General features: G+C 58.8%; 2 protein-coding genes across 7 annotated transcripts in view; both read left to right on the top strand.

The window, feature by feature from the left end:
• The first annotated feature begins 105 nt into the window (after positions 1-105).
• Kiss1r (KISS1 receptor) lies at positions 106-5,606 on the top strand. Of its 2 annotated transcripts, none has more exons than XM_052165853.1 (5): positions 106-1,875; positions 2,392-2,516; positions 3,766-3,897; positions 4,078-4,310; positions 4,594-5,606. In XM_052165853.1, the coding sequence occupies exons 1-5, from the start codon at positions 1,694-1,696 to the stop codon at positions 5,044-5,046; spliced, it is 1,125 nt and encodes a 374-aa protein (XP_052021813.1). In that variant the 5' UTR covers positions 106-1,693; the 3' UTR covers positions 5,047-5,606. The 2 variants fall into 2 exon arrangements, with proteins under 2 accessions (XP_052021813.1, XP_052021812.1); XM_052165852.1 differs by having other exon boundaries at positions 3,766-3,901.
• A 3,913-nt stretch (positions 5,607-9,519) lies between these two features.
• Arid3a (AT-rich interaction domain 3A) overlaps positions 9,520-26,069 on the top strand; it is a 28,312-nt gene continuing 11,762 nt past the window's right edge. The window contains exons 1-4 of one of the 5 annotated variants that reach the window (XM_052165844.1): positions 9,520-9,665; positions 9,870-10,072; positions 13,294-13,947; positions 14,468-14,789. In XM_052165844.1, coding sequence (XP_052021804.1) covers positions 13,559-13,947; positions 14,468-14,789 — 711 coding nt within the window. In that variant the 5' untranslated portion in view covers positions 9,520-9,665; positions 9,870-10,072; positions 13,294-13,558. Of the gene's footprint in view, positions 9,666-9,855; positions 10,073-10,124; positions 10,365-13,045; positions 13,178-13,293; positions 13,948-14,467; positions 14,790-26,069 lie in introns of those variants that run through there. The other 4 variants (XM_052165848.1, XM_052165846.1, XM_052165843.1 and 1 more) reach the window with 4 other exon arrangements.

Genomic DNA, 26,069 nt, shown 5'->3' with positions numbered 1-26,069 from the left:
GGGGCGGAGTCTGCAGCGGCCCGGGGCGGGGACAGCTCGGGGACCCCGCGGCCGCCGGGCTGGAAGCTCTGCCTCGGTTTCCCTCTCCGCAGACATGGGGCGGCATCACCGGGTCGTGCCGGGGACCTGGGGACCGGAGGGGCTGAGGACAAAGTCTGAGCCACCCGGGAGGAGTCGGTGGGGCCCCGGCCGCGGGCGACTGCGGAGAAGCCAAAGGCTCCTGGGGGCGCCGATGCGGGAGCGGTGTGCGAGCCCCGGAGCAGTCCCGGCCTGACGTGGGCGAAGCACTGCGGAGGATGCCCCGGCCGCAGACCCTAGCGGGCCTGTGAGAGCTAGCCCGGTGTAGAAGAGGAAAGGGAGGCTGGCCGTGGTGCACGCCCGAGCTCTCGGGAGGCTGAGGCGGCGGAATCTCTGAGTTCCGAGCCCGCCTAAGCCTCAAAACTTGATTGGGGTGGAGGGGCAGGTGTGCTGCACTCCTGAGCCAGCGCTGGGTAGACGGAGGCAGGAGGATCAGATCTTCAAGTCATCATCAACCAACAGCGAGTTTAAGGCCAGCCTGGGCTACGGGAAAGCCACAAGTTTTTTTAAAAACAAAACAGAACATAAAACCTATTACACTTAATTAATTAACTAATTAATTAAAGCAAAAGGCCCGGCAGGAAGCATCCGCTCGAAGGGTTGGTACAGACAGGCGAAGGGAACTCCGAGCTCCTGGGTCTGCCGCAGACGGGACGCGGGGAAGGGGACCCGGAGACGTGGCCATGATGCCGGAGTGTTCGGTGGCTGAACGAGAGAGAAGGGGTTCGTTCTAGAGCCCTCAGTGTGCGTCTTGCTCCCCGGGGGCCTGCGCAGCCCCCAACACCCTCTGAGTCCCCAGGCTTTGAGCCCACCCTCTGGGTGTGCAGTGAACCCGCACCCTTGGAGTAGGTAAATAAACGCATGACCACTGAGTCGCGCCTGTAAAATGGCAAACTCTTTTTCTCTGCCGCATAGTATTCCGGTGGCTTGACAAGGCTAACATCTTGGGAGATGAGGACGCCTCTGAGCTACATTTAACAGGGATGCGAGGGTGTGGCTGAGGTCAGGTCCTCGTGGTTCCTGTTGACAGTTTCCAAAGTGCCCGCGCTCGTGACAGGAACTCGGCCCTGGATGCCAGTTAGACCAGGAACCTTGTCCCTATCCATCAGAGTCAGACAAATGTATCTGAAGATGTCACCCCTGTCCCGAAGCGTCATGGCTTCCGGCGTCCTGGAGAAGCAAACTCTGCCAGGGCTTCCTCAGAAGGCGGGCCTGGGCCCCTGCCTGCAGCCCGGGGTGCCGACCCTCCGCTGCTCGGTGCCCAGAGCCCTCCCTCCTCCAGCCACCCCTCTGTCATCTGGGCACAGCTCCGGGAAGAGTGAAGGCTCCAAGCGGCTCCGGCATCTACGCAGGGAGCCGCGAAGGCGGGGACAAGGGAGGGGCGGGGGTATAAGGGCGGCCACCGCGACGCGGGCGGAGGAGCCACTTTCCAGCCCCTGCTGCTGCCAGCAGCAGAGACCAGGGCGCCGGGATCCTCGGTATCCTCCCTCTCGTCCCCACAGTCCCAGGACTCAATCCGGGAAGGCTGCCTGGAGGAGGAGGGCGACGGGGCCATGGCCACCGAGGCGACGCTGGGTCCCAACGTGACCTGGTGGGCTCCGTCCAACGCTTCGGGATGCCCAGGCTGCGGTGCCAACGCTTCGGACGACCCGGGCCCCGCGCCCAGGCCCCTGGATGCCTGGCTGGTTCCCCTGTTCTTCGCTGCGCTCATGCTGCTCGGGCTGGTCGGGAACTCACTGGTCATCTACGTCATCTGCCGCCACAAGCACATGCAGACCGTCACCAACTTCTACATCGGTGAGCGCCCCCCCCCCCTGCACGGGGTTCCCGGGTGCGCGCAGGGGCCGGGGCCGGGGGGCCGGGTCAGGAACGCAGCGAGGCTCCGCAGACCCGCGTGTTCCCTGCTGTGCGCCCCGCCTCTCCTGGTCCTTTGGAGGCCGCGGTTACAAACTCCAAGGTGGCACCACCCCTGGCAGGGATTAAGGGGAGGTTGGCGAGCGCAAGGCGATGGGGTCAGCCATTTCAGCAAGATGTCTGTCCTAGGACGTGATGCCCTCTGCGGGGTGTGACACGTCCTAACTGGCACCGACTATCTCCGATTTAAAGATGGGGAAACTGAGGCACAGAGGGACACCCCACACCCCCACGAGACTTCAGGGAATGAGTGCAAGGAGGGTGGAGGGCGCCTAAGTCTCTCCGGTGGGGGATGTGGGGTGTGGTGGTGGGGTCACTCAGACCCGGATGTAGATAGGGGTCAGAGGCCCGAGCCTGGGTGCCCCACCCCCAGCATCCGCGTGTGTTCCCCACCTGTAGCCAACCTGGCGGCCACGGACGTCACGTTCCTGCTGTGCTGCGTGCCCTTCACCGCCCTCCTCTATCCGCTGCCCGCCTGGGTGCTCGGGGACTTCATGTGCAAATTCGTCAACTACATCCAGCAGGTCCGCGGGCGGGCCGGGGGCGAGCTGGGGAGGGGGCGGGAGCCGGGGCTGGGGGAGGGGAGGGGAGGGGGCGGGAGGGGCTAAGCTGGGCTGGGGGTGGGCTGGGGCCAGGCCTGGGTTGGCTCTGAAGGTGAGTTCTAGTCCTTGACCGAGTTATGAAGGGTAGGGACCTGTTATGGTCAGGGTCTGGGGCGGGCAAGGTGCGGTCAGGACCTGAAATGAGGCGTGGTCTTAGATTTCTGAAGCAGATACTATATAAGACCAGGCTAGCCCGGAACTCACCAGGATCTGCTGGCCTCCGCACCAGTTTCTTTTAAGATTTTTTTTTTGGGGGGGGGGGTGTTTCGAGACATGGTTTCTTTGTAGTCCTGGCTGTCCTGGACCTCAATCTGTAGACCAGGCTGGCCTCGAACTCAGAGATCCGCCTGCCTCTGCCTCCCAGAGTGCTGGGATTACAGGCGTGCGCCACCACTGCCCTGCTTCTTTTAAGATTTTTTAAATGTCTTGTGTATGGACGTTTGCCTGAGTGTATATCGGCATCGCGTGCGTGCAGTGCCCTCGGAGGGCAGAAGGCACCATGGGATCCCCTGGAACTGGAGTTACAGGACGGTGTGAGCTGCCGTTGATGTGGGGAACCGAACCCAGGTCCTCTGAAAGAGCAGAGGGTGCTTTAACCGCTGAGCTCTCTCCCCAAGCCAGGCTTGCAGCCCGCTGTGGGCAGGGAGGGATTAGGGCCTGTTAGAGGGTGTGGTCAAGCCGTGGACACAACCAGAATGCAGACGCACCCCATGCTGTCTGTGACAAAGGCTGAGATCGGATCGGGACGCTGGAGAGTCTGGGTAGGCCACAGTGGACACGCTCCGGGTGAGTGGGTTAGGGCCTAAGGTTGAGTCGAGGCCAGGGCTTTGCAAAGGCAGAGCCAGTGTGGTGGGCGTGGTGGGCGTGGTCAGGCCATGTGGATAGCCGCGACCCCAAGCAGGGCCCGGCCCGAGGGGCATCACAGACATGAGGGTGTGGCAACACACCTGGAAGGCTTGGCCGGTCACGCCTCAGCTTCGGGAACCTAACAAACCCCAGAAGTTACCCCATTTCCCACCTCCCCCGCTCTCCTGGTCTTCAGGTCCCACTCGGGTGTCCTCTCAACCCGCGGCCACTGGTTTACCCCTCGCAGGACATGTTCGTGCACACCTGAGTGGCTAGATATGTAGTGGGACTGGCAGGGCCGACACTTAGTCCTTGGCTTTGCCAGGTCTCGGTGCAAGCCACCTGCGCCACTCTGACGGCCATGAGCGTGGACCGCTGGTACGTGACTGTGTTTCCGCTGCGTGCACTTCACCGCCGCACCCCGCGCCTGGCCTTGGCTGTCAGCCTCAGCATCTGGGTGGGTGAGTGTGGTGGGGTCGGAATGAGGATGGGGGAGGACACGTTCTCACCCCGGAGGATGTCTGCGGGAAGGGGGTGCAGATGCTGGGGAGGTGAGGCACTGATTACGGGGACCTTGGCTCCTGGGTGGGACGTGATCCCCGGTCCCCGGGGAACTCATCTTGGGTGGGTGGCGCAGGGTCCGCAGCTGTGTCCGCCCCGGTGCTGGCCCTGCACCGCCTGTCGCCGGGGCCTCGCACCTACTGCAGCGAGGCGTTTCCCAGCCGCGCCCTGGAGCGAGCCTTCGCGCTCTACAACCTGCTGGCTCTGTACCTGCTGCCGCTGCTCGCCACCTGCGCCTGCTACGGTGCCATGCTGCGCCACCTGGGCCGCGCCGCCGTCCGCCCGGCACCCACCGACGGCGCCCTGCAGGTGCGGGGACTCGGCCGGGATCGAGGCTCATCGCTGGGGGCGGGGGAGTCGAGCATGCGCGTGAGAGAGTGGAGAAGAGCCAGGGTGGGGATTGAGGGGCTGCTGTGGGGTGCGGGAGTCCGGACTGTGTGTTCGTGAGGGGGAAACCCAGGGGTGTGGATGGAATGGCAGTTGGGGTAAGGATAGGAGCTGGGAGCCTGGGCTGTTGCGCACGTCTGGAGGTACCCAGGAGGGATTTCAGAGGGTGGCCTGTCCCTTCCCGCTAACACTCCTGGGCCCCCAGGGGCGGCTGCTGGCACAGCGCGCTGGAGCAGTGCGCACCAAGGTCTCCCGGCTGGTGGCCGCTGTCGTCCTGCTCTTCGCCGCCTGCTGGGGCCCGATCCAGCTGTTCCTGGTGCTTCAAGCCCTGGGCCCCTCAGGGGCCTGGCACCCTCGAAGCTACGCCGCCTACGCGCTCAAGATCTGGGCTCACTGCATGTCCTACAGCAACTCGGCGCTCAACCCGCTGCTCTATGCCTTCCTGGGTTCGCACTTCAGGCGGGCCTTCTGCCGCGTGTGCCCCTGCGGCCCGCAACCGCAGCGCCGGTCCCACGCGGCAGCGCGCTCGGGCCGAGCCGCAACCCACAGTGTGCCACACAGCCGGGCTGCGCACCCGGGCCGGATCGGGAGCCCCGAGCCTGGGGACCCTGTGGCGCGCTCGCCCTGCGCTCAGAGTGAACACACCGCCCCACTCTGAGCCGCTCCCGCCTGTGGGATAACCCGACCCGGCTGCTTGCCCTGGGTGGGCGGCTGTTAACAGTTTAATCTGTGTCAATCGCCTTCTTTTCTCCCCTTTGGCCCCAGTACACCATGTTTTTTTGCTGTGGATGTTGTGATAATTCTCTACGCACGCTGTGATCTTTGAAGATTAATGTACTCACTTTCTGCATCTATTTTATTTTATTTATTTTTTCTTTTCGGGTGCCGGGACCTGAACCAGGAGTTTGTGTTTATGAGGAGGCGAGTTATGTACTAAATGCCCAGCCTCTCTGTCTCTCTGTTTCCCCTTTTCCTACCTCTTGTCTTTCTTTCTTTGTTTCTTTGTTTCTTTCTTTCTGTCTCTCTCTCTCTCTCTCTCTCTCTCTCTCTCTCTCTCTCTCTCTCTCTCTCTTTCTTTCTTTTTGGCTTTTTCGTGACAGGTTTCTCTGTGTAGCCCTGGTTGTCCTGGAACTCACTCTGTAGACCAGGCTGGCCTCGACCTCAGAGCTCCCCTTGCCTCTGCCTCCCAAGTGCTTGGATTAAAGGCCTTTGAGACCACGCCTGGCTCATAGAATTTTTTCTTAATTAAAAACCACCGAGATGGAGGGGCTGGAGAGATGGCTCAGCAGGTAAGAGCACCCACTGCTCTTCCAAAGGTCCTGAGTTCAAATCCCAGCAACCACATGGTGGCTCACAACCATCCTTAAGGAGATCTGACGCCCTCTTCTGGAGTGTCTGAAGACAGCCACGGTGTACTTACATATAATAATAAATAAATCTTAAAGATAATCAAACCCGAGATCGAGTTTATCAACAGTTAAGAGTTCATCCTAAACTGGGCGGTGGTTTAATCCCAGCACTTGGGAGGCAGAGGCAGGGGATTTCTGAGTTCAAGGCCAGCCTGGTTTACAGAGTGGGTTCTAGGACAGCCAGGGCTACACAGAGAAACCCTGTCTCGGAAAAAAAAAAAAAGAAAGAAAAGAAAAGAAAGAAAAAGAAAAAGAAAAAAGATAAAAAGTGTTCGTCCCTGAGTTCCATTCCCAGCACCCACATCAGGTGGCTCACAAAGGCCGGGCGTGAGATCCCCTGGGACAGGAGTTAACATGGCTGTGAGGCTCCTTGTTGGTTCTGGGAATGGAACTCAGGCTCGGTGGCAGAGAATCCAGTTCTCTTAACCCCTGAGCCATCTCTCAGCCCCACCTTATGGGTATTACTTTTGAGATAGGGTCCCAGTAGGTAGTTCTCAGTGGCAGGGAGGTCATCATGTAGATCAGGCTAGCCCAGAACTCACAGTGACCTTCCTGCTTCTGAGGCTAAAGGCAGAGGGAGCACACCCCTGCCTGGCTCCATCTTACTATAGAGGCAGGGGCTCTTTCTGGACCTGGAGTTAGAGATTTCTCTAGGCAGGCTAGCCTGGAACTCTGGAAATCCTCCTGTCTCCCAGTGCTGGGTTGAAGGTGCACCCCGCCAGACCTGGGTTTCTACAGGAGCCCTGGGACTGAACTGGTGCCCGCACACCTCAAGGCACACGCTTCACTGACAGCCATTTCTGGAGGGGTTGGGTGGGGCCGTTTGAAGAAGTAAATGGTTCTTTTGCATCTACCCGGCCTTGGTGGGCTCAGAATCGGGGAAGATGAAGGAACTGGACCTGTGCTCAGCCGGGGTGGTCAGGAAGCGGAAGGAAGCAGCACACAGGACTTGTCTCATCCCTGGGTGCGCCTGTCTCCTCTAACCAGTGTGGGCAAAAAGTGTTTGTATACGGGGCAAAGTTCACCCTTGTGTTATTCAAATGCTGATCTCTCTGCCCTCAAATCTAGTTTCAATCCAGACAGGGCTGTTGTAATGCTTAGATCAAGGGATTGTTGGGGGGTGAGGCGGTAGGGGGATGGGAGAGGGAGGGAGAGAGACAGACAGAGACAGAGAGAGACAGAGAGAGATGTTTTGGATCTGCCAAAGGATGAGGAGATGAGCTACAGGAGAGGTCTGAGAAGACACCAAGCTCAGAAGCAGAGAGAGCCGGCACATTTTATAGTGCAAGCACCGTGGAGCTGGGGCTGGGAGCACCGTGGAGCTGGAGCTGGGAGCACCGTGGAGTCGGGGCTGGGAGCACCGTGGAGCTGGGGCTGGGAGCACCGTGGAGTCGGGTCTGGGAGCACAGTGGAGCCCGGTCTGGGAGCATTGGGTCTGGGAGCACTGTGGAGCTGGGTCTGGGAGCACTGGGGTTGGGAGCACCATAGAGCTGGGGCTGGGAGCACCGTGGAACCGGGGCTGGGAGAGTCTAGCGGAGGGGTTAGTAGAAACTGATTGCCCAGCCACTGAGGTCAGCTGGAAAGAGATCTTGGCTTCTCTGCATGGTTATCAGGACTAGCAAAGGTAAAGAAATAGACACCATATTAATTAATTTACAAATTACACTTATAGTAAAATGATGCATTTTTAACGATCAGGCCCACAGCTCCCCGTTTTAATCACCTCCAGACAGTCACTACCGAATTACAAGTCCAGTCTGAAATGAATCTGTCCACATGGGGTCCCTACACCCTTACAGTTAGGATGGAGGCCTGCGGAAGTTGGCAAATCTGCATATTTAAGAACAGGAAGCCGGGGCGGTGGTGGCGTATGCCTGTAATCCCAGCACTCTGGGAGGCAGAGGCAGGTGGATTTCTGAGTTCGAGGCCAGCCCGGTCTACAGACTGAGTTCCAGGACAGCCAGGGCTACACAGAGAAACCCTGTCTTGAAAAAGCAAAAAAAAAAAAAAAAAAAAAAAAAAAAACAGGAAAAAAACCACTTCCATCCCAAAAGCCTCAGATGTAAAATTCTACAGCAGAACCACAGCTGGGAGACAAGGAAGACAAACGCTGCCTCTTTGAGATCTAGGCCAGCCAAGTCTACACAGTGAGCGCCTCGATTTGTCTCCCCAGTCAGGGTTTCCCTGGGAAAGGTGTATCCCTGGCTGTCCTGGAACTCACTCTGTAGACCACAGACTCAGAAATCCACCTGCCTCTGCCTCAGACGCGGCAGGATAAAGGCGTGCGCCATTGTTGAAATCCGGCTCACCTCCCGCCTAGAATGGCCCCAGGGAGGGGCTGGGACGGGGTCAGGGGTAGCTCACTGAGCTAGCAAGGATTCCATCCAGTATATACAAATATAAATACAATTAGAAAATGATGTGGCCATGTGTGCCCTTTCCCTTAACTTCGCAATACGCCGAGGCAGAAGGATCACGAGTTCACACCCTGTCTCAACAGAAAAAAAGGCTATGTAGAAGAAACTTCAGGCCTCAGTTTCTCCAAATCTAACTTGGTTTTTTTTAGGTGCAATAGCACCACCTGGCGACCACCAATGCCAGATTAAAGCCCCGCCTCCACGCTTACCCTGGGCGCAGTTCCGCTGGCTCCCAGCAGGCGGCGCTCACACCCTGCGGCGCCAGCCGGAGCCAGCCGGATGCCTTTCAAGTCCCCAGAGATGTATCTTGTGGACGGTAGGAGACCTGTCATTATGTCATTATGCTTGCCACCTGGACCCTTGGCTAAATATATCCCTGCCATAAAAAAGGGACCAGAAGAGTTGGGCTTTTGTCTTTGAAGATTCTATTTAAAAAAAAATTACTAAAAACGGTATTTTAGGGGTCGACGGCAAGGCTCAGTAGGCAAAGACACAAGCTTGGTGTCCTGAGAATCTTGACATCCCAGAATACACATAAAGGTGGAAGAAAAGCAACTCCACTAACTTTACCTAGGAATTCTATGCATTGGTTGCTGACACACACACACACACACACAAGATATAACTTATGTTGTTTGCATTATCTAGGCAGGATGTTTTGGGGGGTTGTCCAAGCTCACAGGGTTAGAGTTGGGGGTCAGCGTGCTCACTGCACGGTAGAGGGAGAACGATTCAGATTCAGGGTGGTGCTGGTGAAGAGTGCAGGCCCAGCTCCACCCCGGGGCCACACCCCACCAGATCAAGGTGTCTAAAGTTTGAAGGCGAAGTTCGCTGCCACCGGCAACATTTTAGCATTGCAGGCTAAGGTTCTGTGTAGTCTCGGGTTCTAGGGAGGATTCCCGGGACTTGGATTGGCCGGAGCCACCGTATCTCCCCAGACTTGCACCCCTGTCGCACAAGTGTCTTTCAAGACCCCCAGAACTGTCCAACTAGGGACCTGAGCACCACCCATGGGGAACTTGTTGAAGTCGGGGGTCGCTCTGAGTACTGGCGTTACCCACTAGGGTCGCCTCAACTTCTGGCTGAGCTCACTCCATGCCTCGGTTTCCCCATCCTGCAAAATAGGGCCTCAGAATCCACCGAGACGAACTGGGTGGCCCGAGGCAGGGGCTTCACCGAGTTGGTTAGAGGATGGCCTTCGCTCACGGTTCCTCGCATTTCCTCGAACGCGCGCGCAGCCCAACCCCGTGCTTTTGCGCACGCAGCGCCCTCACTCCTCCGCGCCCCGGCCCCCCGCAGATCTAGCCTCTCCCGGGTTTTTAAACCCATTTCCGCGACGGGGAGCCCCAGGCTGGGAAGGTTTGGGTAGCACAGTGGGCGGAGGTTCCAGCTCCAGGCTTGGCTTATCCATCCCGCGTTCCGGGTGAAACCAGGAAACGGCCGGGGCCCAGGTGACTTTCCGCTCGGAGGTGGGGGTGAGGAACCTTTTTAACTCTTCGGGATTCCCGCGGTCCGACTCTCGCAGCCCCGCCCTCCCGCTCGAGGCCTCTGCGCCGTGGGCTGCGGCGTGCACTTTGCGCACGGTCCCTAAGGTGGGGGCGGAGCGTCCCTCAGTCCGGTTCCCCCTTCCTTTTATTATTTATTATCATTTAAAGGGGCCGCGACCTGAAGTTTTCCGTCCACTCTTTGGCGGCTCTCCAGCTCTCCTCCTCCTCCTCCTCCTACCGTGGACGTCCTCAGATTGAGTTGGAGAAGGGGGACCCCGGTGTGGTGTCCTGGGAAAGCTTGGAAAGGGGTACCCTGGGGAGACACCCACCACCTCCTCCTGCGTCCCCAGGGCTGCTGAATCACCGGCGAGGTATTTGCATCTGAGAGCAATTTGTCACACGGCGATTCGTCTGCTGGGTGGGGGAGGGGCGGGGCGGGGGGCCGGTCGCGCGCGGAGACCTCGTCCCTATCCGATCCAGACGGATGGAGATGTAGACGCGGCCTGGAGACTCGGTGAGGCGGGTGACCCCGGAGCCCGGAGCGTGCACCGGGCACCAGGGGGGAGGCCAAGGGGGATAGAGGCCACCGGAGGCCACCAGCAGGCTGGACTCTGGGCTGGACTCCGGGCACCCGGGCATGCGCCCCCCGGGCCACCCCGAGCGGTAAGGCCTTTTGCAGCGCGGCTCCAGTGATCTCTCCTAAAGGTGGCAGCGTAGGGCACCCTGGAAACCGACAATTGCGGGGTCTCCAAAGTTAGGCAAAGACGCACACGTAGCGGGGTGCTGGGCTGAGTAGGCGACTCGACGGGATCAGCGTTGGGGTGGCTGTCGTGGTTGTACATCTTGGAGACCTTCATCCGGTAGGCGAGTGCGCGGGGGTCGCGAGTGCGCGCTGTCCCCTGGCGGAAGGAAACGGACCCGGGGTTTGTGTGTGTGTGTCTGTGTACGTACGTGCGCGCAGAGGACTGGGGACTGTGCTGAGTACCTGGTTTTGCTTTTTCTTATTAATGAAAAAAGATGTTTGGAGATAGGATCTCACTGTGTAGTACGGGATGACTTAGAACTCCGCTGAAAGCTCCGAGTTAGCCTGAAACTCGAGGCTATCCCCCTGCCGCAGCTTTCCTTCCCAAGTGCTTGGGAAAATCCCAGGCCAGGCTTGCCACCACGCCCCGATGCCTACAATTATTTTTCTCTTCCAAACCTGTGTCCCGCGGGGTCCGCCCGTCCCCCCTCATTTCTGTCCCTAGCTCCAGTGTACCCCTGGAGCCCCGCGGGGTGCGCCCATTCAGATCCCTCCCGTAGGGTCCCAGCCCCCCCTCCCGCCCCCGGACACAAAAGAGGGAGCAGGAAGCGCAGAGTGCGCGCGTGTGTGTCAACTCGCAGCGGGTTTGTCAAATATCTTCCGTTTTTTACGACTTGGGCAGCAGGGTTCCCCCCACACCCCACCCTGGAGCTCGCTCCTTCCAAGAAGCCTTTGAAATACCGACTCCGTCGGGGGGGGGGGGTTGTTTGTTTGTTTTGTTGTTGTTTTACATTTGTCCTCTGACTGGGGTGTGTTTTTGCACACGTCTTCTGGGGGGGAACGGTGCCTTGTTTCCCAGCCCCCTCCCCAGTTCCTGCCCTTCCCCCTCCACCGCCCTCGGAGGAGAGAGGGGCCCCTTTCGCCACCCTCGGGCCCTGGCCTTGCACAACTCTAAATAACCGTGTTTTGCAAGGCCTGGCCGAGCTAGTGACCTCTCTCTCTCTCTCTCTCTCTCTCTCTCTCTCTCTCTGACCTGAGGCTTGGAGGTGGTGGGGACGAGGGTGTGGCTCTGGGTCTTGTCCCCACCCCAGTCCAGATCCCCCCTTCCACAAACACCAGCTACCAAGTCCTGGTAGACCTTCTCTGAAAATGTCATAAATTAAGGGTGGGGGCCAAGGACAAAGGGCTGGGGGAGGGGTCTAGAAGGATGGGCAACATCGGGCTTAGGGGTACTGGTACTCCTGGAGGGTGGGGGATATCCAGGCCTGACCTAGGGGCAGCTTTAGGGTTCCCAACTTCCCCCCTCCGCGGCTACTCGCCCCACCAGTGGAGGCCTACCCTGCTCCCCTCCCCCACCCCTCAACCAGGAAGGGTCATTAAACCAAACAGGCCTGGGAGGGGGGCTGACTAGAGGCTGAGAGGGGGGCTTCCTCTAGCCTTTTCCTTGTGCATTCCCCCACCCCACCCTCAAAGAGGGGGCGTCTCTTTGAGCATTTCCGTAGGGGGGTGAGCTTGGCAGGGTGGGGGAAGGGCACTGGATCAAGCCAGACAGTGTCCAGAAATGTCCCTTCCAGCAGTTCTTGGGTCTGGTGGGCCAGGGTGACCAGCAGCCTTGGGGTGTGGAGGGACTGAGTGTTGAGGCCACTCCTGTGTCCAGGCCTCTAAGGTTTTTCTGTCCCAGGAAGCCTGGGCTGAAAGGGGTGACCCCTGGCTTCCGGTTCCCTTGGGGCCACCCACCTGCCGGCCTTCTGCTGGAATCACAGGGTTTGGGGTGCCCAGATGTCTAGGAAGGGGACCTTAGTCTTCCTCATTCTCCTAGAAGATCCTGAGCTGCAGGGGTCTCCTTAGGCAGGGGAGCGCGTGACCAGGAGGGCTCCACAGCAGCCAGGGGCTGTCTGCCTTCCGCACACTGGCTTGTCGGGAGGCACCCAGGGGTTCTGTGTGCGTAGACTTTTGAGGTTCAGGTGAGACAGAGAGGACCTCTCAGACTCTGTCTGTAAGGTGGACTAAACTTTCCCCTGGCCCTTGATTTCAGGCAATTTGAGTGTAGGCCCTAGCCTGCTGGGCACTGCCCACTGTCTTCTTGGTGGCTTCTGTGGGGGGTCCAGTTGTGACCTGGGGCCAGGTGGGACCTGGATCCTGGCGCTGACTGGAGGGAGGCCTTGTGGGCTCCTGGCCGGGACACGTGGTGTTCTGGGACACCTAACTTCTCTGAGCTCTATAAATGAGTGACAGCAGACCTGTGCTCTGCTCAGATGACACTCAGATGTCACCTGCGCGGTGCCTACACTCTGTTGCCATTCCCACATGTGAGGCAAGGCGGGCACTTGTCCCACACTGGTGGCACACCAAGGCACAAGAGGCCAGCTCCGGGACATCTGAGAAAGCAGACTGTAAAGGGGCCATGTTTGTCTAGGGCTCCTAGACAGCAACTGTGCCATCTTGGCCAGGGTTCCCAGGGCCTCTTGGGGCCAAGCAAATCTAGAACTTAGAGCCAGAACCCAGAACCCAGAACCCAAAGGGACTCTGGGGTCTAGAAGGGGGAGTACGACCAATAAGAAAGCAAGAACACCAGGCCCCTCCCCCACCGCTCTTCTTACAGGGACAATCACCCAAGGTGTCCCTGGTGGACCTGACCAGAGGGGACCCAGAGATTCCCTTAGTGTCCACTGCAGTGACCCTGGTCCTGAGGGACCTGCAGACAGGCAGATGGGGTGCGAGGAGCCCTGAGCAGGTGTGAACAATTCTCCCATCAGCTTTCGCTGCCGCCTTCTGGGGAAGGATGTGTGTGTGTGTGGGGGGTGGAGGCGCAGGTGGAGTCTGACCTCATCTTTTGCTGTGTTCCCCCAGGAGTCTGCAGGTGCTTGAATGAGCCCGCCGACACCAGCCTCTGCCCCCGGGTGCCCGACGTAACAACAAGGATCCCACGGGTGGCTCCTGGCATGCCCCACCAGCCTTCAGCCTGAGTCGGCAGCCCCCGTCTCTGCCAGCCGCCACCCTGCACTGTCCCAGCTCCCCCGAGGTCCCCACGCTGCAGTGCGGCCAAGACCCCTCCCCGCAGGGGCCACCCCCACCCACCGCCCCTGGTGCCCGGGGTGGCCCAGTCCGCAGGGCCATGAAGCTGCAGGCCGTGATGGAGACTCTCATTCAGAGGCAGCAGCGTGCCCGGCAGGAACTGGAGGCTCGACAGCCTCCACCGCCCCCACCACCGGAGCCCACGGGTGTCCGTACTCGGGCCAACGTGCCGGACGAGGACAGGGAGCCCGAGAACACCCGGATGCATCGGGCGCAGATGGCCGCACTGGCTGCTATGCGAGCCGCTGCCGCCGGCTTGGGACATCCGTCCTCCCCCCGCGACGCCGAGGACGGGCCTCCCGCCCTGGATCAGGAAGACACAGCCCAGGAAGGGACTCTGAGTTCACCTGCCCTGCGTGGAAGTGGTCTGGAGGGACACACGGAGGGAGACGGGCATTTGATGGACGTGGGCTCTGATGACGATGACACGTGAGTGTTAGGTTGGCGACAGCAGCTCTAGTCTAGTCACCACTGTGCGTCTGAGAAGCGGGAGCCAGCGAGGGTCACCGACGGGACACTGCGTGTCCGAGCAAGGGTTTGCTGAGTGCCTCTGTGATTCCGCGGGTCTGCCATACCGGGATCCCGGGACTCAGTGAGCCCTGGGGTTGTGCTCAGTGCTGCCAGGAACAGGAGGCTGAGGTGTTCCGGGGGAGGAGGGCAAGTTTGGCTAGAACATGACTGAGGAGTGGTTGGAAAATTGTTCACGGCGAGCCTAGCGCTGGGAGCCCCGCGTGCAAAGGCTCTAGGGCAAGAAGCTTTGAGAACATGTTTTGGGGGCCCCCTTTAGGAGCTGGTTCAGGGGTGAGGTAAGATGTGGCCAGGACCCCACTTGGTGCCCTGAGAGGCCTCGTGGCTGCTCATCTCCACAGAGGGCGAAGCTGTGGGCGGGCCGCGGGTGGGTCTCTCCTTGCCCTGGCTCTCTCTTGACCAGCGGGTGCCCTGTGTCCAGGAAGCCCAAGTGGGAAGAACTGGAAGAACTGGGGGAGGAGGAAGAGGAGGAGGAGGAGGAGGAGGAAGATGAAGATGACTTTGAGGAAGAGGAGGAGGAAGAAGAAGAAGGCCTGGGTCCCCCAGAGTCTGCCAACCTGGGCGCTGCAGGCCTGTTCGCCCGCAAGGCCCCGCCCACTCAGGCTTTCCGTGGAGATGGTGGCCCCAGGATACTGAGTGGCCCTGAGCGCCTGGGACCCAGCCTGGCCCACCCCAGTCACGTGGCATCCCAGATGCCACCGCCAGACCACGGGGACTGGACATTCGAGGAGCAGTTCAAACAGGTAGGCCGTGTGCTTGGGGTCCGGTCCCTTGGGGGCCTTTGATCACCCCCACAGACCCCCCCCAGGTATTTATTTTGGCCTCGGGCACTGCAGGACTCTGAAAAGGCTCTGTTTAGATCCTGTGTGAGGTTTATCTTTGGGAATAATGTGGAGCTCTTCTGGGCCCTCTCCAGGAGCAAGGTAGTCAGCCCGTCGGTGTTGGGGGTGGCGCAGTGGATAAAGAACGCGTCGTGCAAACAGGAGGAGAGGACTGAGTTCTGATCCTCGGCACACAGGCGAAAAGCAGTGCACAGCGGCCTGTACTTTTGCGTGGTGTTGGGAGGTGGAGGCAGGAGGATCCCTGGGGCTTGCTGGCCGTGTAGCCTAGTAGTCTGCGAGCTCCGTGTCAGTGAGCGGCCCTGCCTCAAACTCTAAGGTGGAGAGCCACAGCGGAAGGCTCCTTCGCCAGGCTCCGGCTCCCACGCTCACGCACACGAGCGCCGGAGGCTCAGTGCCCGGAGACGAGGGTGTGGAGTCAGCCTTGGAGAACCATGGGGTTCGAATAGCGCGTGCTGTGGGCTGCAGTGACCAGAGGGCGAGGGTCCCGCGGCTGGGCTGGTCCAGGGCAGTGCCGAGGGACCCTTGGTGGCCACAGAACTGTGAGTGTGCAGGAGCCAGCAGGAGCCAGAGCTTGGAGCTTGTGGTGGACGGTTCCGGGGGTTGGTGGACAGGCGGGAGGGCGGTCTGTGGGACCCCCGCCCCACAGGCATCCTGGGCCTGGGGGGGAGCATGGAGGAAGCTCAGACTGCCCTAGCTCTTCCCAAGCAGGAGGACATGGCCGGCAGGGAGCCTTTGAAGTGAGCAGGCCGATGGAAACCAGATGGTGGGCCTGCCGGCTGAGGCCTGCATTCCAGCTGGCCCAGCGACCCCGGGGTGTGTGGCCGGGGAGGAAACCGGCTCCCGGGCTGGCTCCGGGTCGAGTCTTGTGTGGGCTGCGAGGTGGCCCTGGAGGCGGCTCCTGACGCTCTCTGTGTGACAGAGCTAAGTCAGAATAGCTTGGGGGGGCGGGGGGGCAGACTGTGAGCTCTGCTTTTGGGTGGGGCCTGAGGTCCCCCTCAGAGACCCCTTCCAACTGAAGCTGAAGACGAGATGGGCGTGCCGGGGGAGCCATTGAGCTTCCAAGTGGTCTCAGGATGGGTGGGATTATGGGACCTGTAGGGCAGGGCTCAGAAAATACCCTATTCTCGTGGCACAGCCGTGCAGAAGCCCTGGGGCACAAAGAATAGTTTCGAGGAATGGAGAGGAGGCTAGCCCTCTGCCCTCGTGGGACCTGCTGAGACAGGGCCTGGGCTGGGCGGCGCGGCCTCACCCTCTGTCTCTGCTTCTCGCCCTGGCTTGCTTACATGTGTGTTGGGCAGCCTGCCAGCTGACCTGTCAGGTGGACGTCACTGTTTCTGGGTGTGGTCCCGTCCCACCCTAGGCCCAGAGGTAGCTGTGGGCTTCAAGACTGGTCCCCCGGTCCCCCAGGAGATCCTCAGTGAACGCGCCACACATGAAAATCTCTGTGCCTGGCTGGGTGGTGTTGGCAGCCTGGGCCCTTCCGAAATGCACTTTACCTGAGGGGTTGATGGGCCTGCCACCCAGCTGGAGCCCTGAGTTGTAAGTTCCCGAGGTCTGTGCGCTCACTGGCGAGGCCACTTTGCGGGCAGGTTACACCTCTGACTTGCTCCCTGCAACGCCAGCACCAAGCAAGTTAGACATCTCTGTGCCACGACGTCACAGCTGGCCCAGGGTCTCAGGCCAGCCTGAGACTGCCATTTAAGGTCAAATCCGCGGTGTCCATGCTGACAGACCCAAGGCTCCGCGCTGGCATTTAAGGGCAACAGGGCCCCGATGCAGCGAAACAAAGGACAGCTGAGAGAGCCATTGTCAGGACATTCTGGGGACATCCTGGGCAGGGTCATAGGTCGCGGAGAGACACAGCCTGAGCGGGGGTTTCTGTACAGCTGGAGACAGGGAAACTGAGGAAGCAGGAGGCTCCCTGTGTTAGGGGCTGACTGGTCCTGTAGGAGACAAGACGGGGTGGATTTGGGGATGATCTTAGCAGAAGCTGGCCCGGGACTCTGCTCCCCGTGTCTTTGTGGAAGTCTCCGCGGGCCACCCTGCTGGCCTGGCACCTGTGCAGTCTGTGTCAATAGTGGTCCAGCCAGCGCCACAGATGTCAGCCCCAAGCCCAGCCTGTGTTTACTCTGGCGTCTGCCCCACTGGCTTCCTGGCACGTGGCGGTGCTAGCTGGCCGGCTGCTTGGCACCGTCTCCGTGTCTTCCTTCCCAGTGTTGGCCACGGCTGGCTTCCACCAGCTGAGCTCAGGCAGCTGGGATCCACCCTGGGCTGTGGGTCTGGGGAGGGGACACTGGGGTGAGGTCGGTGGCTGTGATTAGGATCTGGGTCTCCTGGCACTGGACGCACATCCTGTAGCTTTCCTGTCCCCATATGGCCACACCCGAGCTCACAGTGGCTTTGCCGTGGTTTTTCTTTTCTTTTCTTTTCTTTTTTTTTGGTTTTTTGGATTTGGTTTTTTCGAGACAGAGTTTCTCTGTGTAGCCCTGGCTGTCCTGGAACTCACTCTGTAGACCAGGCTGGCCTTGAACTCAGAAATCCGCCTGCCTCTGCCTCCCAAGTTCTGGGATTACAGTAGTGTGCCGCCACGCCCGGCTCTTTTCTTTTAAAGGCCTTTTGGAAATATACATACATACATACATACATACATACATACATACATGCATACACACATACATACACGTGTATTTATATAAGCTCTCTGAGTCCTGGGATGACGGCACACACCAGCATGCCTGGCTTTTAGCTCCACTCAGATTCTAATTTATGACCAAATGAAATAATGGTGAGGTTCAGAATGTCCTGGTTCCTCCGTCTTCACCGGCACAGCCCGGTCCCTTGCCAACCTCTGTGTCCCTGCTCTGGACACTTGCTGTGGCACAGACCCACAACACAGGGTCTCTCCCTGGAGCAGCGTCCCCCAGACTCTGCTCCTCACCCTGTCCGGGTCCCCACCCCGCCGTTTCCACCTTTCGGCTCGCGGCTTCTCCTGCCTTTGGCTTCCCTGCGTTCGCTCTGTACCTCTTGGGCGTGGGCCTGCAGTGAAATTGCTAGGTAGAGAGGTGATCGGGTAAAGTGCCCATTAGGAGTTCTGTGCACAGCAGCTGACTGTCTACACTGCCCGCATGCGGGGAGGGCCCCGACCTCAGGAACCCTAGTGTGTGCCTGTTGCCCTCAGCACCAGAGGCATTGAGGCAGGAGCATTAATGAGTTTGGGGCCAGCTGAGGCTCCTGGTTCCCACCCAGGTAGGCGGTGTTCATAGTTCACCCCGCACCTGACAGTTAGGAGCAGGAGGGTCGCACGTCCGTGCCTGAGCAGCGTGCCGAGCTCCGAAGGACCTGTTGGGGAAGAAAAGCAAATGGGCCCCTTATGCCCTCTACAGGGAAGGACTGTGGAGGGAAACCGAGGCGCAGGATGGTCAGAGTCCCATGCAGGAAGGACTCCCTGCCACCAGCCCTCCAGATTCTGAACCAGGGCGGATAGAAAGACCTGGCGACTGCGGGGTTTTAGAGAAACAGTGAGACCCCAGCAGGAAGGTCGGGAGTCACCCAGCCCTCTCACAGGTACTGCTCAGGACCTGGTGCTGGAGCCCAGGCTAGCTCCGAACTCTCCATTTCTCCTGAACCTGAAATCTCCTGAGAGCTGGCGGCCCAGGCACGCCCTCCACCCTTTCCTTTAAAAAAATGTTTTGGTTTTTTACATTTATTTATTTGCTTGCTTGTTTACTTTGTGTAGGTAGGGGCATGTGTGTCACAGCCTCTGTGGATGTCAGAGAACAACTGAAGTACTCTGTTCTCTCCTTCCTTCCTCTGGGTCTGGGGTTGGGGATTGAACTCAGGTCACAGGTCTTGGCTGCAAGCTCCTTTACCCTCTGAACCATCTTGCCACCCCCTCTCTCTAAAGTCTACTTCTAAGTCCAGGACACTGGACAGCATTCCCATAGAGAGGGAAGTGAGTGTCCTGGGCGGCCTCTGGCCTGAGGGCAGCTGCTGTGATTTTTTCCTCCCCTCCCCCTCCCTCATACGAGGAAATGGACCGGGAGCCAGGTGTTAGAGGTGGGAGCTTTGGGTGGGGCTGACAGGTCTGTCTGCCGTTGCCTCACGTGTCCCTGCGCCTGTCGCCTGCCTTGTCTGCCCCGAGCAAAACTTTCCTGGCTGCTGATAGTGATAGTGATGGCGTCCACACCGTCGTCCCTCACGCTTGCTGTTTGTCCCAGAGTAAAAGACACTGAACCTCTGGGGCCATGGGGACTGGGGAGGAGGTGGGCAGATTGTTTCCTGACCTGCCTGGGGACACAGGGCTGGATGGCAGGAGAGGACACAGCAGCAGGGGCTTTGTAGAGTGTGTAAGAGTCCACAGACAGGCAAGAAGTGCAGGGTCTACTTCTTTGTTTGGTTTTTGGTTTTTTGGATTTGGTTTTTTTGAGACAGGGTTTCTCTGTGTATCCCTGGCTGTCCTGGAACTCACTCTGTAGACCAGGCTGGCCTCGAACTCAGAAATCCGCCTGCCTCTGCCTCCCAAGTGCTGGGATTACAGGCGTGCGCCACCACTGTCTAGTGTATCTACTTCTTAGACATTCTGGAACATTCTAGGAAACCAGAGTTAGCCTTGATAGGAAAGGACATAGCAGCAGGGGCTTTGTAGAGTGTGTAAGAGTCCACTGACTGGCAAGAACAGCAGGGTCTACTTCTTAGACATTTTAGAGCAGTCTAGGAAACCAGAGTTAACCTTGGTAGGGCAGTGGATTTGGAGCCAAGGACTGGACAGGCCAGAGGTGAGGGGTAGGCTGACGTTTTCTGAAGCGAAGGGTGAGCCTGGCTGACCCAGGCACCCTGGGGGACGGCCTGGAGGTCAGACTCCCTGCTCCAACAGTGGCAGCGTCGCTGTCTGGGGCATGTGTGTCTCTGGGCTGCCAGCCAGTTTTGGCTGCCAGCTCAAGCCCAGAGTCTTCCTGGGGCTCAGGAGTCCCGGGTGCTGGGGAGTCAGGGCCTGGGGGTGCCGGGAAGCCCCTGACAACCTCATCAAAGTCACTGTGGCTGCTGGCACCGAGCCAGCGAGCTGCGGCAGGCACAGGAGGACGCCTGCCCGCCAGCCCTGGCACTGAGCCCCGACCCGTGCCAACCCCCGGGAACTACGCTGAGTCAGCCGGAAGAACCTTATCTGGTCCCAGTGCCGCCAAGTCGGCCACCAGGTCACTGCCGCCAGCCGGGCTCCCCACCCTGTGACCTGCTGCCAAGCTCTGTCCCGCCCCACGCTTTCTAATAACACACGCCGTGGCCGAGGGAGCGGTGTCCCAGAAGCTGCCGTCCCTGGGAGGGTGTGGTGGCCGCATCTACACCGGACACGGGAAGCAGCAGTGATGAGCCTGGCGGGCGGGCGGCTGCCGTGGCTTCTGTCACAACGGCTGCAGGGACCCCAGGCCACACGGCAGATACCCCAGCATCTTTGTGCTTCTCTATCCCTTGGCCAGTTATGGCTGTGTGCTTCTGTGTGTGTGTGTGTGTGTGTGTTTCTATCTATGCATCTGTATATGTGTGGAGTATCTGTGTGTTGTGTGTCTGTGTGCATGTGTATGTGTCTGTGCATGTGTGTCTGTGTTCTCTGTATGTAGTATGTCTGTGTGTGGTGTGTGCATCCCCTGGGTGAGGTATATGCCTACCCTGCTCTGAGAACAGGTCGTGTGGTCCTGGACACGCAGGTCAGCGGCTGCCCGCGTGGGCCCGTGCTGGCTGGGCTAGGGCAGTGTCTGTGGTAACCGAGGTACAGACAGAGTCAATGCTGGATCTTCTACCCCAGGCCAGCCCCAAGCAGGGCTCTGCCTGACTCCTGCCTCAGTTTCCCTACTTGCCACAAAGGCCTGTTTTCTGGGGATCGTAGGCTGTAGCAGACACAGCACTGGGAAAGCCAGCTCAGTGTGGTCCCTGCTGGCTGTCAAGCACGGCCAAGCTTATCCGTCCTTAAAACCAGCACAGGAATGGCCTGGTGCTGCCTGGTGGGTGGCAGGCATGGGGTGGCCATGGCCCGCCCCTTCCTGGCTCGCTGGCCTGGCCGCGCATGGTCAGGGGACAATTGGGGGTCACAGGGTTAAACGGTAACTAATGTGTCCATTGAAGGGCCTGGTCTGGGGACACAGCCTTGCCCCGTGGTCAGGGCCAGGCCAGGGTCTGTGAGTCCTTGAGGGGGTGGGTGGTGGGGTCACAACCCGGCTCTCCCCAGCCTGCTTCCCATCACAGACTCGAGTGCGCTGGAGAGCAGGCACGGCAGAAGGAGCTCGCGGCGGGCCCCACACTGTTTGCCCTTCACACACACGCATTCTGGGCTCAGGAGGCGGAGGCAGGGGGATTGCCTTTCTGAGCTGGGCTCCTCAGCGCTCAAGCGAGCTGGGGCTGGAGCTCGGTGGGCGGAGCCCTCAGTGCGCATGCTCAGTGGGCGGGGCCCGCACTGCGCAAGCGCGCTCACACCTCGCGTCCCAGCCGCGGGTGGAGGCCGGAGGTCAGGGAGTTGGAGTTGAGTCTGGAACCCAGATTTGCTGCCGCTCACGAGACGACTGGACGTCAGCCGGCAGACGTGTGTGTGTCATCAGTGGAATACACGTTGTGTACAATAGAGTCACATTCAGGAACCTGCAGAAAACTGGCGCGCGCCTCTAATCCCAGCGCTTGGGAGGCAGAGGCAGGTGGATTTCTGAGTTGGGGGCCAGCCTGGCCTGTAGAGCCAGCTCCAGGGCTGCGAAGGGAGACCCTGTCTCCAAAAGCACAAGACCCCTGCTATAGGTGCGCACCGGGGCAGCAGGCAGGTCGGGGCGAGCCGTCCAAGTCACTGTGTCCGTGGGGTGCGGCCCTGTCTGGGGGAGATGGGCGTGTCCTCATGGCTGGCTGAGGGCACCTGCTGTGTTGCCGGCTGTGTCCACCCAGTCTGGGTGCATCTGTGGCTTTGTGTGTAGCAGTAGGAGGAGCCAATCTAGAGCCATAGGCCGGGCCTGGGATGTTGCCGACGTGTGTCCAGTCACCCAGGGGCGTGCGACGGGAGGGGTGTCCCTCACCCACCCCTTCTGTCTCCAAGGCCACATCTCCGACCCACTGTTCACTCCCTTCGTCCTTCCAGCCTCAGTTTCCCCCTCCAGGAAACAGGGCTGCTGTCCAGAGCAAGGCTGGCTGCTGTCGCTTGGTCAGCATCTTATTAACGAGTGTGGATGCCGCTTGCTGGCTGTACTTATTATCATCTGGGTTCACCTGCTCTGTTGCTAACGTGTGCCGGAGGCTCCCTGCAGCGGGAGTCACCCCGCGTGGCTGGATCCCACCTGCCCTGCAGCCGGACCGCGAGATGAAGGGTGGGACCCCGTTCTGTAGCTTCAGTCTATGTAGATCCTTTTGTGCTGCTAACGTAAGGGATATCAGTCCCCAGGCCCTGTCCTGATAATCCCGTGCGACAGCCAGGTTCACAGGGGTCAGCGGGGAAGCTGCTCCCTTCTGGAATTTCAGAAGCTATGTGGGAATACAGCTGGAGAAGCCAGTCACTGCGGGGATTCTGGGCGGGGCTCGACCCTGGCCACGCCCCCAGAGCCTCGCTGGGAGATTCTGGGCGGGGCCACCTCGAGCCACGCCCCCAACCCCAAGTGTGCACTGAGATGCTATTCTGCACTTTGGTGATCCTTCTGCCTTTGCCTCCGCGGTACCTGGGATCCACAAGTCGCGCCACCGCGCTTGGTTTCTGATCCTTGAATCAATCGCTGGCCTGCAGCGCTAGGTCCTTCACTCATCTCTGTGAGGTCCCGACATTTGTCCAGTCACCCGGGGGCGGGTGGATCTCCGGGGGGCTCCACGGTGGCTCGTGTTCAGTCTCTCAGACTTCTTTGCACTTTCTGACAGGCGCCTCTGTCTTAGCCGTTGCCTGTCTGTTGATCGCAGGGCCGCCCAACCCCCGTGCCTCAGTTTTCCAGTTGTAAAGCTAGCTAACACCTGAGCAGTTTTGTTCCCCCACCTGGCCATCTTTCTTGGGCTTGCTGGGCACGTGTGTCTTGTCATCAGCCTGGAAGCTCTGGGCACAGCCTCCTTCCTTCACAGGAAATGAGGCTCAAGTTCCAAGGTGGCCCCTGACCGAACCTGTAAAAAGTTGGGTCGGAGGTCTGCGAGTTCTTCCGCAGCCCGGAACCGGAGGCCAGCTTCTGTGGCAGCCCCTCCTGCGGTTCCGAAGGGTCATTTCTAAAGGGCTATTAATATCTGCGTCGTGGGTGGGGCGTCCAGGCTGTTCTGAGGGGAGAGGGCCCAGCCTCTGCGGGAGGCAGCTGAACAGACAGATGTTTGACCCAGCCCAGAATCACTTCCCCAATTTCCTAAGAGCCAGAGCTGGCCCCGGTGCCCGCAGAGCTGACGGGAAACGAAAGAGCCCTGTGTGGCCAGCTTGGAGGGGAAGCCCCAAGTCCTCAGGTGCACCCCGAGGCCACCATGTGGTCAGAAGAGCCCAGAGAGCCGGGCAGTGTGAAGCTGGGCCTTCACCGCTGTGTGCAGGGCGCTGGGGACCGCGGCCCTTCTCCCCTCCCCGGCGGTTCTTGGATCTCCCTTCCCTCCGAGATTAATTTCTGGGAAGAGAACAAGTGTCTTATACCCATTTTAGGTAACTGCTCAACCCTCACCACACCCCCAGCCCTTCACCCAGAGATCTGGGGGAGGGGGCTACACCCCTGTTTTACATCCCCAGTCCTGTCTTTTTCTTTTTCTTTTTTTTTTTTTTTTGGATTTTTTTTTTTTTTTTGAGACAGGGTTTCTCTGTGTAGCCCTGGCTGTCCAGGAACTCACTCTGTAGACCAGGCCAGTCAGAAATCCTCCTGCCTCTGCCTCCCCAGTGCTGGTGGGGTCACAGGTGTGCACCCACACACCGCCGCTGCCGCAGCCCTGCTGACTTGACTTCTTTCTTTCTTTTTTTTTTTTAAGATTTATTTATTTATTTATTGTGAGTACGCTGTAGCAGTCTTCAGACAGCTGCCCCAGAAAAGGGCGTCAGATCTCATTACGGGTGATTGTGAGCCACCATGTGGTTGCTGGGATTTGAACTCAGGACCTTTGGAAGAGCAGTCAGTGCTCTTAACCACTGAGCTATCTCTCCAGCCCCCTGACTTGATTTCTTAGTTCTGCTGTCTTTCCGGCATCTCTACGGCTCTGACTTTTGAAGTCAGCACTATGTAGCTAGTACCCAGCATCCTCTCTGGCCCATACTTTCCAACTAGAAAAAATATTTTTTTAAATTTTATTTTGTATGTAGAGACAGGGTCTGATGTAGCCCAGGCTGGCCTCAAACTCACTATGTAGCCTAGTTTGACTCCTGGCCTCTCGATGCTGGATGGGATCAAATTTGTTTTGAGTCCAGGGTCTCCCTATGTAACCTGGGCTGACCTGGAAGTCATAGCCATCCCCCTGCCTACCCTCCTCAAGTATAGGTTGATTGATGTGCACTATCATACCTTGGGTTCTCATGGTAAAGGATCAGTCAAGAGCCCAGCTGGTACCTGGTGCTGTGTTACTCACAGATTACCTCTGCCTCAGTTTCCCCAGGTGAAGAATGAGTCCTGGTGAATCCTGACCACTTGGCAGTGGCAGAATGGGAAGGGCGTGTCTGCCCAGGAGGGTTCGGACTTCCCCCACAGAGCTGAGTCATTTGGTGCCCAAGGCCTCACTGCAGTGGGAAAAGGGCTTAGATGAAGGACTAGACAGTGCAAAGGCCCTGGGGCCTGGCTCTGTAAAGACACTCAGGCCTGGCCAGGCATGGTCTCTTCAGGAGGAGAGACTCCATGATGGAGGAGAGCAGGACCTGGCTGGCAGGGAGGAAGAGGGGAGACGCGTGGCCCAGCCCTGAAACTTAGGGGCTCTGAGCCCCTCGTCCCTGGGCGGCTGGGGGAAGGAAGCGTCCTGATGGCATTGGGAGTTTTATGCAGACAAAGGAGGAAAATCACAGCCATTGTGTCTGGGTGTTCTTATAAAGATTGTCGGGATCATGTCTTAGCCAAAGCCCAAAAGACAAAACCGTCAAGATCCTCAAAGAACGTGTGAGGATCAAGGCTCCAGCAGCCCAGAGGCCGGCGGACGATAAGACGCTGGAATATTACTGAGCCATGAACAGGATTGATGCTCCAGTACAATTTACAGCATGGAGGAGCTGAGGACACGGTGCTCAGGAGAGACAGAAGGCCACGTGGTGCGGGAGAATGCCCCAGACAGCCCAGCCCAGAGTTCAGAAGTGGAAATGGGGGTGTCAGAGGCTGGGGAAAGGATGGGGTGCCTGGTCGTAACTAGGTGTGCAGACTGTGTTTCTTGTTGAGTGGCGGAGTGTTCTGGAAGTAGATAGAGATATTTGATTGTAGTTGATCTGAGATTTATATGCATGACTTCCAAAGTGCCGGCCAGAGGTGGTGCACGCCAGTAATCCTAGCACTCAGGAGGCAGAAGACAGCCTGGAAAGAAACCCTGTCTCAAAAAAACAAAACAAGCTGGGTGGTAGTGGCGCACACCTATAATCCTAGCACTCAGGAGGCAGAGGTAGGCGGATTTGTGAGCTCGAGGCCAGCCTGGTCTACAGAGTGAGTTCCAGGACAGCCAGGGCTACACAGAGAAACCCTGTCTCGAAAAAAAACCAAAAAAACCAAACCAAAACAACACCAAACCAAAAAACAAACAAACAAACAAACAAAAAACACAAAAAGGAAAAAACAAACAAATAACAACAAACAAAGTAGCCGGTGCTCTTAACCCCTGAGCAGTTGCTGCAGCCAGTTGGGTTTTTTTGACACACAGTTTTTCTTGTAGCCCTGGCTGTCCTGAAACTCACTGTAGATCAGGCTGACCTCCAGAGATCTTCCTCAGAGATCTGCCTGCTTTTGTCTCTGGAGTGCTGGGATTAAAGACGCGTGCCCCACAGCCTGATCAGAGAAAGCCCTTTCCAGAGAAAGGACCTGCACCGGGAGACTCCATCTATCCATTTATTCCTGCCAAGCAAGCAGAGACTCCCCAGGGCCTTCAAGGTCCCCTGTGTCTCCAGATGGCTTTTCTGAGTTCCCCCATCACCTGGTGGCTGGCGGTGGGGCTGCTGACTCAAATCTGATCACTAAGGAGAAACACAGTTTGAGTTCCCACAGCAGGTGCCAGTGTGCCTTTAAAAAGCATCCCCAGCCATGTAGGTGGGGTGGTTGT

Source organism: Apodemus sylvaticus, chromosome 20 (assembly GCF_947179515.1).
Source record: "Apodemus sylvaticus chromosome 20, mApoSyl1.1, whole genome shotgun sequence".
NCBI lineage: Eukaryota > Metazoa > Chordata > Mammalia > Rodentia > Muridae > Apodemus > Apodemus sylvaticus.
The sequence above is the reverse complement of the archived record's forward strand: the minus strand, read 5'-3'. Positions and strand labels throughout refer to the sequence as shown.